This window comes from Rousettus aegyptiacus, unplaced genomic scaffold (genome assembly GCF_014176215.1).
Source record: "Rousettus aegyptiacus isolate mRouAeg1 unplaced genomic scaffold, mRouAeg1.p scaffold_m13_p_6, whole genome shotgun sequence".
NCBI lineage: Eukaryota > Metazoa > Chordata > Mammalia > Chiroptera > Pteropodidae > Rousettus > Rousettus aegyptiacus.
In genome coordinates, this window is record NW_023416309.1 from 103,801,865 (window position 1) to 103,816,014 (window position 14,150).

Sequence of the window (14,150 nt, forward strand, 5' to 3'; positions counted from 1 at the left end):
AATACTGTTCTTGTGGTCACTTGCTCAATAAATGCCTGGTTCATAAGTACCCTTCAGAGGCAGTTACATAGATAGTTTATACAAATAACTGATCTTTTAATTTTTGCTTCTTTGAACCTTCCAGATGTCATTACTAGAGGATAATCTTTAATTTTGAGAAAGCCTTGCTGATAGCACCTCAATCTCTGTTACAGCAAGCACTGCGTTATGTTGTAATTGTGGGTTGTTTTTGTCTTTTATCTTTTTTGGCAGAGGACGATGTCTATTTTCCTGATAGACTGTAAACTTGAGGATAAAAATAAGAGATTAAGTGGTTTCATCTTAGTATCTTTAGTTGCTTAGCACATCAGATCTTCCAAAATATTTGTTGTCTTTTATGAGTATTTTTGGCAGCTTAAAAGATGTTAAATTAGCAATCAAATCCTTTTATGCTACATTGCTGTTTAGCTTGAGATCTCAGTAAAATATATAATGATTTCTTCAGTGTTTTAGAAAATGCAACCATTTCATCGAGGTTAGCATACTATGCATCATAAGTACAAAGTTAAAGTTTTAATTGAGATACAGAAGTTTAAAATAAAATTGTATGTAGAGATTGGAAGAGACATAAAAATCAATAGGCTACTTAATTTATATTAACATGTTTCGTTCCTAACAGATAAGTCATTGACACCATGAACTGGAATAAAGGTGGCCCTGGCACTAAGAGGGGATTTGGCTTTGGAGGTTTCGCCATTAGTGCTGGAAAGAAGGAGGAACCAAAACTCCCACAACAGTCCCACAGTGCCTTTGGGGCAACCAGCTCTTCTGGATTTGGAAAGTCGGCTCCACCACAGCTCCCTTCTTTCTACAAAATTGGATCTAAACGGGCCAATTTTGATGAAGAAAATGCGTAAGTGATAATTCTGGTATTTTAGCAAAAGTTGGGCTTTGAGGTATTCATTCCATCAACAGAAATAGAGGCAAAGAAACCATTTGTTTTCTGAATAATAATATGACCTCTTAAATCAATTATTTCACTGAATTGTATTGTTGCTAATAAGTTAAATTGTCAAGTTTACTCATTTGTAAGGAATGTAATACTTGTATGCTTGCTTACACCTTTACTTTTTCCAAAAAGGATTTGAGACCATTGAAACCTAAAATGGCTAAAGAGTTTTAAACTATTCATATGGTTTTTGATGGTCTTTACCAAAGTATTTACTGACACCATATAAGTTGTTTTGTAAACATAGGCAGTTGTCAGAACTGGTAAAGACAGTTTGCATCCATACCCAATCCCTTAAAATTATGTTATATCCTAGCATGGTAGAAAAATCTCAGTTTTGCTTTCAGTTCTCAGGAAACATTTTTACCAATTATCTTTTTTAACTTGATTGTCTAATAAGGTGGTTACTATAAAAAGTTGGGGTTTGAAGGTTTGCATTCTAATTCATTTAGATTATAATTTGTCTACGATGGATCCAAAGAAATCTCTTATTGCTGTTAATTCCAACCTAGTTGTGACACTGATTGAGATTTTTTTTTTTTTTAATTAAAATTTGTCAAGATCGGAGTTCTTAAAAGTACACAGCAGCATTTTTAAAAGCTGGCATGTTATTCAGAAATTCAACACAGAAATAGGTGTTTAAGATTCAACAAAGTCAAGGATCAATATTCTAGAGAATAGTTTACCAGTTCAGGGATACTTTTTCATTAGTTAAGTGAAACCTATGTAAATGAATAGATAATGTGTGTCCCTGTGTGTCTGGCACATGGTTAGAGTTTTTGTGTTAATTCCTAAGAAGATTTGAAATGCTTTAAAATTTTAAGCTGTAGCTGTTATTTAAACTTATTTATAATTACATATAATTATATTATATTTAAATTTATTATTTATTTGGTTGTATTGCTATTTTGAGGTAAGGTGTAAACTAGGGGTCCCCAGCCTCTGGACCAGTACTGCACAGTAGTAGGAGCTGAGCAGCAGGTGAGCGAAGCTTCATCTGTATTCGCAGCCGCTCCCCAGCACTTGTAGCATCATCGACTCAGCTCCACCTCACATCATCAGGCATTAGATTCTCTAGAAGCACCAGTCCCTGTTGCCAAAAAGATTGGGGACTGTTGGTCTAAACAGTGTTTTGCTTTGTTTTAGTTTGTAAAAAGCTACGTATAGATATCCTTTTCTGAGGCTTTTGTTAGTGGCAAAATGGTACTTTCTCTAGACTTTGAGGGTGTTTTTTTCTTAATACTTAAGTAGTTTGATGAATGATTTTATATTGAGCATTTATTTTTAATTCTAGAAGTTTTCTTTTGGTCCTCAGAAAATAGTCCACAACTTGATGTCAGTCCCTAGCCTTATGAGTATCTTTCAAAAATTTTAAAGGACTATGAAGAATAAACTAAGTTTTTAATATTTAATATGAAAGTGATTTTTTCCATAGCATACACTCTAGTACTTACCATATCTATTCAACAGTGATATACTAAATTTGTGCTAAAAATGCATCCCTTTTTAAAGAACTGGAAATGTGATTTGAACAGGCATTATTGAAATGAAGAATTTGCAGTGACTTTTTTTGGCAATATTGGAATTCTGCATGTATTAAGTAATACTTAATTAGGTTCATAACCAAAGCCTAGAGATCTCCGATTTGACTTGTATACTTTAAATCTCTTACTAGTAATATAAATCATAATAAACATTTCTGTTAAAGTTTCTCCGATCCCAAGCTAAAACATTTACTTTGCCAATCATGCATCTTAATTTTCAGATATTTTGAAGATGAGGAAGAAGACTCTAGCAATGTCGATTTACCTTATATTCCTGCTGAAAATTCACCTACCCGCCAGCAATTCCATTCCAAGCCAGCAGATTCTGATAGCGATGATGATCCCTTGGAGGCATTCATGGCTGAAGTGGAGGCAAGTGTCAGCCCTGTTTTATTAAAATTTTCAGCAATTAGTAATAGACCAAATTAACCTCTTGTTTCAGTCCTCATTCAGAATTTGTTTTCTGGCCCTTTTATTTTGGAGAATTTTGCTCTTGTACTGTGGTTTCTTAAATATACTTCCATTTGCCCTGTAGCATTTTCAGAGATGATCAGTGGTTAGAAATTTGAACTGTAATTCTTAAAACATAGTAGCTCAAGATTTGTGTTTTAATAATTGTATATTCTTAAATGGAATGAACATTATCTTACTCAATCTAACATTTATTAAATACTTTTTTTGTAAGGTAAACTTAAGGAACTTGGTAATAATACAAATTTTGTATTCTATACTTTTAATGTTTAGTATTTATTTCCAACATTATCAACATTCATGACCTCCCTGTAGAAACTGAAACTTGTGACTACTCTAAAACTTCTCAATAGGCTTTTATGGTTTTCCATTTTGTCCATTTTCTCCCATCACTGACTTTTCTTTATCTTTATTTATTGTTATTAAAAATTTTAAACGCATACAAATGTAGAATAATAAAATGAGTCCCCCCCCCCCACCCCATACACTCTTTACCCTACTTTATCAGTTGACAATTTTGAGGCAGTCATGTGTTATCTAGCCCCTCCCACCTCTATTTTAGATTATTTTAAAGTACATCTCACGTATTATTTCATCTTTTCAATATTTCTGTATCTCCAAGATAACTGATAAAAAACATAACTAGCATATATTGTTTTACGAAAAAAATTATTACATATCCATCTGTCTGTTATCTGATATTTTTGTGATCCTCTTCCATTTTCTCAGTATGATAATTCTCCTATGCTTCTCTGTATTGATCTGCTATCTTTACTTTTTATACATTTCTTAGTAATCTCATCTACTTTTACATCTTCTGTGTCAGTAATTCATGTCTTTAGTCTCATAATTGCTCTCTGTTTTTAGCTCTGCTTTTTAGAAGCATATTGGCCATTTTTACATAAGTGTGTCCTTCCCAGCACCTTAAACCTAATTCATCTTTACCTCTTAAACCGGGCCTTTTTTTTTTTTTACCTTAATGGCACCAATAGTCACACACAATCATCTTGTCCTTAATTGCTTTCCTTTACTTGCCCTGCTTTTTTATTTTCTTTCTAGCAGATGATCAAGCATGTTCATGACTTAGTTCATTTAATCAGAATAACAGTGGGGAATAGGCAGAAAGGAAATACATAAATGCAGTTATTTAATTAAAAAACTGAACTCCAAGATAACTCAAATTCCTTGCCCCAAATCATATTGGTACTATGTGGCAGAGCTGGGACTTACTTGCTTAGTAGTGCTGACAACTGAACTCTTTCCAATATATCATTGTTGCCTTTTCTTTAATCATTTGCCAAGTTCTGTCAATCTTTACAGTAATTCTTGCATCTGTTCCTTCTGTTTTTACTATGTTCATACTAGTTTATGCCTCATTAACTCTTGCCTGGTCTAAATTCTCTCTTTTGGCTCTTTGCTCTCTTATTTATGTGCTTTAAAGCAACAGAGTAATTAGACTAAAGCATGCTTCTTACTGTGTTTTCCTCTTGCTCAAAAATTGTCACTTCATTGCTTATGAAATAGTCCTTCCACATTTCTCATTTACTTGTTACCTGAAGTCTTTAGCCAGAATTTCTCTCTCCTCTAAGGAAGGAGGGAAAGAAAGAATCTGGTATGGAGTTGTTTGGCCTAGACATTGCTTTTTTAAAAATATGAGCCAACATTTTTCAGATCAGGAGATTTTTATCTAAAAGTTCAGACTCTTGAAAAATGAAAAATTTGGCAATACTAAGCCTGCATTCTTGCATGGCCATTGCTGAGCAAATGGCTGCCTGCTTTAGACAAGACATGCTTTTTCTAGTTCACTGTAGTTTCATTAATCCCTGTTGACTTCTTGACATTGAGGCCACCATTCAGAGCCATTTATCATCACACTTACATTGTGGTTTTCTTGCAGTGGAGAAATATTTTTCTGAGCTTAGGCCCCTTATCAAATCTTAGAAAATAAAAGACTCAGGGCCATGTGATATAAGAAAAATTAGAGCATGCTTCTTTAGAAGAGTATTCCTACTTACTAAAGTGCAATGGAGGCATATCTTTTTTCAAAAGAATATAATTTTTCTTGTCTTGGCTCATTTCATTCATTGTCAGATTGACACCCATTAGGTATTTGAGTTTTCCACCTTTGATTTAAACAATGCAAATCACTTGGCCAGAGTGTGCACCTGCTGGGTGGCATAACCAGGATTCAGTTCAAAAGCCCGTATTTTTTCTGGGGTATCATTTCGTATCTGAGTGCTCACAGCACTGTGTATTTCTGCCATAACACCAAAAATATTTAGAACACACGTGCTTTGCATCATGGTAGCAATTTGATAAATATGTGAAACGATTCTATCTAGAAATGAAGGCAGTAAATGGTTTATGTTTGAGATGTCTTACATACATTTCTTTTTTTCTCTTTTCGAGATATGGACATTTCCCAAAGGTCCATATTTCTCATATTTTCTCGAGATATCTCTACTAATGAATTAAAAGAAAAACTAGCTCTTTATTTTCTAGGTTTAAATTAGATTTAATTTTTGGTAGTGCCAGCTGCCGGAGCCCTTTTTGGGTGGTAGTCTCCGAGAATGGCCCAAATTCTCTTGGTTGGCATTTCAATAGTTGAAGCAGTGTAAGGTTAAAGCTTTTTGATATGGTATCATTCCTCTGGGTATTTTTTGGTATAGTATCCAAAGGGGTTTTGTTGATTTTAGGGCAAAGAGATTGGATTTTTAGCCAGTGTTTCAAAAAAAGATTTATATAGATTTGAAAAATATGTTCTATAAGTGCTTACAACCCATTTCTTATGTTATATAGTTTATGTCATTTTCACTTTTGTTTATAGCTTTAAATATATCTGTCTAGATCCCTTGAAAAACAGATTATGTATTATGTTATATAGCTTATGTCATTTTCACTTTTGTTTATAGCTTTAAATATATCTGTCTAGATCCCTTGAAAAACAGATTATGTATAATATTTCTTTTTAAAATAATTCCTTTTTATCAGGAACATTTGATTAGGTGGAATACCTAACCATGCCAGGTTTAATACAGTGGCATCTTTTTAAATTGAAGAGTCAGAAAAATTCATGTTGCTTTATAACAAGGAATAGTTGTGCAAAATGTATTTAACCTTGGGAAAAATTACTTAATTCTTCTGACCTTGATTTCACATGTATAATACAACTTATATGTCTACACCCATGCTACCCTGACCATGCCCAATCTCATCTGATCTCAGAAGTCAAGCAGGATTGGGCCTGGCTAGTACTTGGGTGAGAGACCGCCTAGGAAAACCAGGTGTTGTAGGTGTTTAAAAAAAAAAATTATATCAGTGATTATCAATTTACTGTGTATAAGAATTGCCTATAGAAAATGGAAAAACTACATGCATTTAACTACAACTCTGAGAGTTCAAATTTAGTAGGTTTAGAGCAGAGTTTTCAGTCTCAGGACTATTGACCTTTGAGGCCTCTGTAATTCTTTGTTGTGGGGTGCTGTCCTGCGCAGCGTAGGATATGTGGCATTTACCCACTAGATACTAGTTAACACCTCTCCCCCAAGTTGTGACATTTAAAAAAGTGACCAGTAAAGCATTTTTTTGCTCATTTTTCTATACATCTTTATATATTGCATGTAAAAATCATGCGATCCACGTATAGCCAAGTTTTTAGAACACTTGATTATTTCTCTTGAAAAATAATTGTCAAGGGGGTGGCTCCATAGCGTAGTGGTTAGCATGCCTGCTTCACACACAAAGTCCTGGGTTTGTGCCCCAGGTGGAGCCATGGACCATACCCCAGATGCGCTAGGCCCCCCAAATGCGCTGGGGGCGCCAGGCCCTGGGTGCATGCCACAGGCATGTGGGTGCACGCTGCAAGCGTGTGGGAGGAGACACCCTGCCTTCAGAGATCCAGTTCTTAAGGGGAAATGGCAACATCCATAAGTTTGGGGGGAGGAATTAAAGAGGGTCGGAAAAAAAACAATTGTCAACATGCAGTTGTCAAAATACATAGCTAAAACTATGGTAGCATTTGTTCAATTCTCAAAATTTTTTATAAAGAAATTTTCAGTGTTTTTAGTCGACATGCTTTCATACAGTCTTTTGTTTCATTAGGATCAAGCGGCTAGAGACATGAAGAGGCTTGAAGAAAAGGACAAGGAAAAGAAAAACGTAAAGTAAGTTGTTTTCTTCTCCTTCACAAAGGCTATGTGAAAATAAAATATTGCAAAGCTTATTCCCCCAAAATTTGTAGAGAAAAATTAAAATACACAAATGTCTTGACTTATAGTTATCCCTGTATCTTGAATAATATTTGTAGATAATAGAGGTGACAAAAGTCTTTGAATTTGTGGTAATTTAAAAGCATTAGGGTTTTTTGTTTTGTTTTTTGTAGAAGGGCATTCGGTGTTCTACTATAGATAGAATAAGATGAGTTACAGTGGGAATTAAGAGCATAATTACTAATGTTTGTGTTCATTGTTCTAGGTTTTTTCCCATAATTAATAGTTTAATGTCTATATAATTTATGAAAAGCAGTCATGATTATGTCATTAAAAACTGTATATAATTAGTAAATAATAAAACCTAATTTATTTAAGGAGTGATATTATGCTTTAGCATCTAGTCAGAACTTGAAATACTTTATTTTCTGGGAAAGAGTTCTCCTCTGTCCCTTGTGAATACACTCCACTTAAGGCTTTTGCTACCAGGCATAAGTGGGCATGGTTAGATTTTCCCTTTGCTTGGCAGTCAGTGCTCAGGCCCTACCCAAGGTTCCTGTGCCATATGGAGGTTCAGCCCTCTCTTCAGTGCTTACTTACTGTGTGTTCATCCTCTTTCAGTTGCCCTACACTGGTGGAATAGTTTGCCTCAGTAAGTGCTCTAGGTTAGGCAGAAAGTCTGATTAGAAAGAGGTGGTCATGAGAACTAAGCATCCTTACTTTCTGTAGCCCCTGAGCAATGCAGCAGGTGGCAGTGAACCCCTTCTCTGTGTGAATTGCTTGGGAGTTTTAGTCACAAACTTAAAAGAGTTGTTAAAGTTTTTCTCTTTGTCCCCAAGGATTTTAGCTAAATGCAGTTAGTTACTCCAGAGCTAGAAACTTGGGGAGACATAACAAAAGCAGGGGTTTTTTTGTTTTTTGGTTTTTTTTTTTGTTTTTTAAATAGAAAATGCTTTTCAAAACTGCATTGTGTTTGTTGAATGGGGTTGACATAGCTAGGATCCTTGGGGTATGTGTCTTCAGAAGTTTTTACTCTTTATACCCTTGTTAGTAGTTGATGTTTCCAGGGCTACCATATCATCCCATTCAAAAGAAATGCAAACTGCAGCATGTAAAGTGAAATCACACATATGTGATGGACGGATAGTTTATAGTGTGTTTATTGCTGCTGTGTTATTATTAGTGTTGAGAGTTCCTGTGCTATATGGACTTCAACACTAATCTGCTGTAAGTGTGGAGCTGGGTATGTGGAACATTTGCAGGGAAGTTTGTTTCTCCGCTTGTTTTTCCAGGGGTATTCGAGATGACATTGAAGAGGAAGATGACCAAGTGAGTTCCTATGCAGTATTTCTATCTTTTATTTTTACCCCACAAAGTCTATACTGGGGATAAGCTAGAGCTTGCCTTCACTGAAATGGCCATTCCTGGTGTTCAGCAGGGAATGTCATTTGACTTGCTCCTTTTCTACATGTGTGGCCGGTTGGTAATATAAAGATTCACATGGCTTTCCTCCATGTTGAAGATGAAAATTTGATCAACTATTACATCAAAAACAAATAGGAGCTTTATTCAGCTTGATTTTTTAATCCACATGTTTATTCTGACAAATCAAGAAGTAGGATAGTGTGGGATCTGCTGATGGCCTCTAGCAATATCTAATCTCTACCTCTTTCTAAGGGTTCTGTTTGCGATTCTTACATTTCAAGATGGAACGTTAATGACTGTCCTTTAGTATTTTTTCCCCATTGTTCAGTTGTGGGATGGTGAGAAGGGAACCAGAGTGAGCAGTAGCCCCTCCCAGGTTGGTGACCCTTCTATTCAGTGTCAGCTTCCAAACTTGGATTGGCAGAGCCACAGCATGTGTTCCACAGCTCTGGGCAGGGTAGATAGACACCCTGCCTCAGGAAGGCTGTGGAACAGACGGATTTGTAAGTCTTTTCTGTTAAACAAGTTAAATTATTTTGTAGTACTAACTATCTCATTTCTTTGGATTGTCCCTCTGAATACTGCTATTGTTAAAGGAATCATTGCTAGTAAAAGTGTTACCTTACTTGGTAGGTATTTAAACTGCAGTCATCTGGTACACTATGCACTAATTACAGGAGTAGAAATGTTCTCAGTTGTACTTGGGTATGATTATATTCTTGTGCTTTCCTGCAGGAAGCTTACTTTCGGTACATGGCAGAGAACCCAACCGCTGGTGTGGTTCAAGAGGAGGAAGAAGATAATTTGGAATACGATAGTGATGGAAATCCAATTGCACCTTCCAAAAAAATCATTGATCCTCTTCCCCCCATTGATCATTCAGAGGTACGTTGTTTCTAGCCCAATTTGATTCTTGTTTTAAGCTGATAAAAGTTTTCTTGAGCTTTAATAGTTAGGTTGTCTCAATATCTATCTATATGCTCTCAATTTATACTCATGTCATGAGAATATTCTTTGGGATCCTTTCAGCTCTACTAAATGGTCGAGTCAGATAGTGACTGAGTATTTGAGGCTTTAGAGCCTGTATTGTTGTTCAAGGTACAGCTGAATCACTTGCTCACATTCGATTTTAGGTAATTGTGCTTGTTTGTTTTCTAGACCATCACTTACCATCTTCCTTTCAAAATGGGCTCTCAGACCAGCATTTGTTTTTTAATCACTGTAAATCTTTATTGCTTATCTCAGATCCGGGGCAGATGAGAGACTGTTCCTTCAAAGGGGAACCAGGAATTACAGATTCCTTAAATCAGGAAACGGAAATGAGGATATCAGTATACCAACTTGAAAATAAATCAGTGTTTCATCCAGGTTAAATGTCAGACATGATCTTGCATACCCTAGTGATGCCAGATCTAGAGCAGTGGTTCTCAAGGTGTGGTCCAAGGACTCCTGGAAAGATCTTTTCGGGGGTTCTACAAAGTCAGAAGAGTTTTCATAATGATGTTAAGATTTGCTTGTTTTTTTTTTTTTTACTGCATCAGCATTTGTATCAATGGCTAAAAGCAGTGGTAGGTAAAACTGTTGACACCTTAGCATAAATCAAGGTAGTGGTCTCAACTGTTCTAAGTCATTATATTCCTCCTTGCCAGACCATTGCTGTTAAAAAAAAAAGAAAAGAAAAAGCCAGCTTCACTGAAGAATAGCCTAATGAAACAGTAAAAATTATTATTCATTAAATCTCAACTCTTAGGTTACTTGTGTAACAAAATGGGAAATACAAATAAAGCACTTAGGTATTTGAGTTGTGAGTTGAACTAGCTGGTTTTTCATGGAACATCATTTTCACTTGAGAAAAAGAGTGATACTTTAAGGAAAACAACTAAAAGTATTAATTGCCAAGAATAGGAATTTAAGCTTTCAAACAAAAATTAGAATTTGGGAAACTTATATTCATTACAGTGAGCCTGACAGCTTTCTAATACTTAAACTGTTGTAATGAAATTGATGGTGGTAAACTGATTTTTTAAAAAATATTGTTCATCATTTGAATTATCTGTATACTACCTTAGTGAACCAGAATTTTCAAATGGCCAATGCTTGATATTACAGAATCATGCATCAGTAAATGTTCCATTCAAAGTGCATGATAAACCCGTGGGTTACAATGTTACGGAATGTGAAAAGTTCATTATATAGTTTCAGATAACATAATGAAAATAACCTTTAAAAAGTGACCAGTTGTCAAGTTTTAGCATAGTATCAAGAAGAGTAAAGATCCATGAGAATCTGAAAAGGCTTGTTAATATATATACTCTTCCCTTTTCCAACCACATGTTTTTCTGAAGCCAGATTTTCTTCATGGGCCTCCATCAAAGCAATATATCACAGCAGTGCAATAGGAACCATTTTCTTTTGTTATGTTAAAGTATAATGGATTTATTGTTAAATGAATTTTAGAATATTTTCTGTTTTAATTTTAATACAGTAAATATCAATAGATATAACCCACATAAATGAAAGCTCCGTGTTTTTGTTAAGTATAAAGGTCACTAAAGTTTGAGACCAAAATGTTTGACAATTTATGGTCTGGACTAGATGAGTTATATTCAATTTGTAAATGTTTCCTTTTGTACAGATGCTACCACATACGCCTTTGTATTTTACTTGTGGCACATGAAACTAAATAAGTGAAACTGATCTAGGAGAACATATCTGTGATAAAGAGTGAAAGTCCAATAAGGAACAATACACGAGTACTTGAAGTAATCTAATAAAGTGTTTGAGATACCTAAGTGCTCAGACTTCATCATCATTCTGGGATATCTCACAGTTGTCCTAGTGTAATGGGCAGCCTGCCAAAAGAGACCAAAAGTAAGGGACAGATAGATACCCCTTCTGTCTATAAGTAGCTTTTTTCACATTTTTTTTAATACAAAAATTTAGATATTTGTATGTAAAAGTTGTGAACAAAGACAAAAATGCTCCTCGTGGAGCACGCATCCTGATAAAGAGAAAAGAACTAAAGAAAATCCTGTTATAGCCTGGTACAGCATTGTGGAGAACATAACAAAGTTCCTGCTTATTAATAATGCCAAAGGCAAGCTTAAAACTTTCTTACTTTTTGATAGTGCCATAGAAAGTTAATTAACTTTAGGCTATATCCAGAGCTATGAAATTTTTGACCACCTAAGAAAGGCTTAAATTCTCCTTAAAAAGTAAGTTTATTATAGATATCCCATGTCGAAAAGAATTATTTAGTCAAATTCATATGTGGTGATTCGCTTATGTTTTATATTAGTACAGTAAGCTGCGAAAAGAGTAGCAGAAATGACTTCCCTTTTTGAAATTGGAAATAGTTGGTCGCATATTTTTTAAAAGTTATGTAACAGTTCTATTTTTAATAAGAGTAGAACTCCTTCTAAAGGCAGAGCTCTCCTCAGAGGGAATATTAGGAGTATTTTGAATATCTAGAGCTAGATGAACAACCTATTCCAAAACATATCTAAATGTTACAGGGCAGGCAGGCTCTCTTTACAATCTCAGGCCTTGGGCATTTTAAAGATTCTTCAGTCTGCATCAAATGTGTTCAAATCTGAGGTATCCTTAAGAGTCTTTTGAAAATAGGTTGGCATTTATATTGAAAATGGGATTAGGAAAAGGAACTGACTCTACTTTTGGGATGTGTCATAAATAAGTGAATTCCTTTGTTCTCTAGCTGGTTATGGCTTTACATGTATAATATTTGTAAAAGATTATTTTGCATTAAAATCAAACTCACAGGATTGACTCTTGAATTCTAGACTAACTTTGAATAATTGGACCTGCAGATTGACTATCCACCATTTGAAAAAAATTTTTACAATGAGCATGAAGAGATAACCAGCCTCACCCCACAGCAGCTAATAGATCTCCGGCATAAGCTCAATCTTCGGGTAAGTCAACCATTAAGCCAGATATTTTTATATTAATGTTAATTAGTCCAGGCTTAGTATTATTGCTTACCCTACCTAAAATAACCTTAAATTTCTTTTATCATGGTCTCTGCCCTGTCTTTGATAGAGCAGTAATACTATTCCGTAGGCTCATGTGTCTTGTTTTTATTGTATTAGTCTTCCAGCTGTTGCAGGATAGGATTGTTTTTTCTTTCATAGGGGATACATGAATGCTCTACGTGTTTAGTCAACTCTGTATGTTGTATTGGAAGTGTTAAGTTGTCACAGTCTTAAAATTAATCAGTGAGTATTTATGTAGTCAGTATAGGGTGCTAAGAATAAGAACTGTTGGGCAGGCTAGAGATGAAGGGTCAGAGTCCCCATCTTCAGGAAAAGAAGACAGTAATGTCTTATAATATGTAGAGTCAATATTTCAAAATTAATACATACTTCTCAAATTATAGACAGCATACTTTTTTAAAATAAGAAATTACACCTTGAAATATATATATGCACCAATTTCACCGTAATACTTTAAATTGTCCACCAAAAAGTTTTGGGTTACGCATTGGCAGTCTTGTTTAGGGTGCTGCTAGATGTTAGGTAAATGAAATTCGCACAAATAGTGCGGTGATATTTACTCTGGTGTGGACAGCTTTCTGGCCTGTGCCTTACCAGTTGCTGTGTGGTGTTTGAACTGTTTTCTGAGAGGAGGGAGAATGTGTGTGTGTATACCTGTCTGTTTTCCAAGAACCCCTCCCCCAATAAAAAAAAAAAAAAAAAAACCTCTTAAATGAAATCCTGATAGGAAATAACAGCGTCACTGGAGAAGCACTGAAAGGTTACTGCTGTTGGAGTCACACATGGCGGTTATAAGCCTCATTCTTCACTTGGGTACAGTTCAAGCAATACTTGACCATGGCTGGACCATCACTCAGTAGGACCCTAACTCTTTAGGCAAGACTAAAAATGGGGATGGTAGATAATATCTTTATGACCAGTGAGTATAGACATGTCTTGCTTACTTAGAGCTTATTTACACTCTCCATTTTATTTCAAGAGTAAATTCTATTTGTTCTATCATCTGGTTAATAGTTATGCAAAATGGTGAAAAAGAACCGTAATGACTTTTTCCAGTTCATTGAATAATATTTTTTTTTAATTCTTATGAGAAAATTAATTTTGGTTAAAGAGATGTCTAGGTGCTTAATCATTTTAGGATAATTATCTCAGGAATATTTATCATGGAGTTTTTTCTTTCTGTATTATTTTTCATGGCATTTTTATATAAAGTTTTAGGTCTGTTATTTTGCCTTTTGCAACAGGGTAAGCTTTTGGCTATAGACTTATATTTTCACTTTGTACTGATGCCAAATGCTAAATACAGGTAAATATTGTTGAACTTCCAGTGCTGTTGATTTTGAAGTGCAAATCATTCCTGGGAGTTGTCTTTATCTCCAGGTCTCTGGTGCTGCCCCTCCTAGACCAGGAAGTAGTTTTGCTCATTTTGGGTTTGACGAACAGCTTATGCACCAGATTCGAAAATCTGAGTACACACAACCCACTCCAATACAGTGCCAGG

The 14,150-nt window shown here is 35.1% G+C and overlaps 1 protein-coding gene and 1 pseudogene across 4 annotated transcripts in view; both read left to right on the top strand.

The window, feature by feature from the left end:
• Positions 1–14,150, top strand: part of DDX42 (DEAD-box helicase 42) — a 29,159-nt gene that overhangs the window by 4,271 nt on the left and 10,738 nt on the right. For 3 of the 4 annotated variants that reach the window (XM_016128511.2, XM_016128528.2, XM_016128518.2), the window contains exons 2-8: positions 659–892; positions 2,754–2,904; positions 7,105–7,166; positions 8,504–8,540; positions 9,372–9,521; positions 12,464–12,568; positions 14,030–14,149. In XM_016128511.2, coding sequence (XP_015983997.1) covers positions 675–892; positions 2,754–2,904; positions 7,105–7,166; positions 8,504–8,540; positions 9,372–9,521; positions 12,464–12,568; positions 14,030–14,149 — 843 coding nt within the window. In that variant the 5' untranslated portion in view covers positions 659–674. Of the gene's footprint in view, positions 1–658; positions 893–2,753; positions 2,905–7,104; positions 7,167–8,503; positions 8,541–9,371; positions 9,522–12,463; positions 12,569–14,029; position 14,150 lie in introns of those variants that run through there. The other variant, XM_016128538.2, reaches the window with a different exon arrangement.
• On the top strand, positions 6,181–6,299 carry LOC118604155 (annotated as a pseudogene).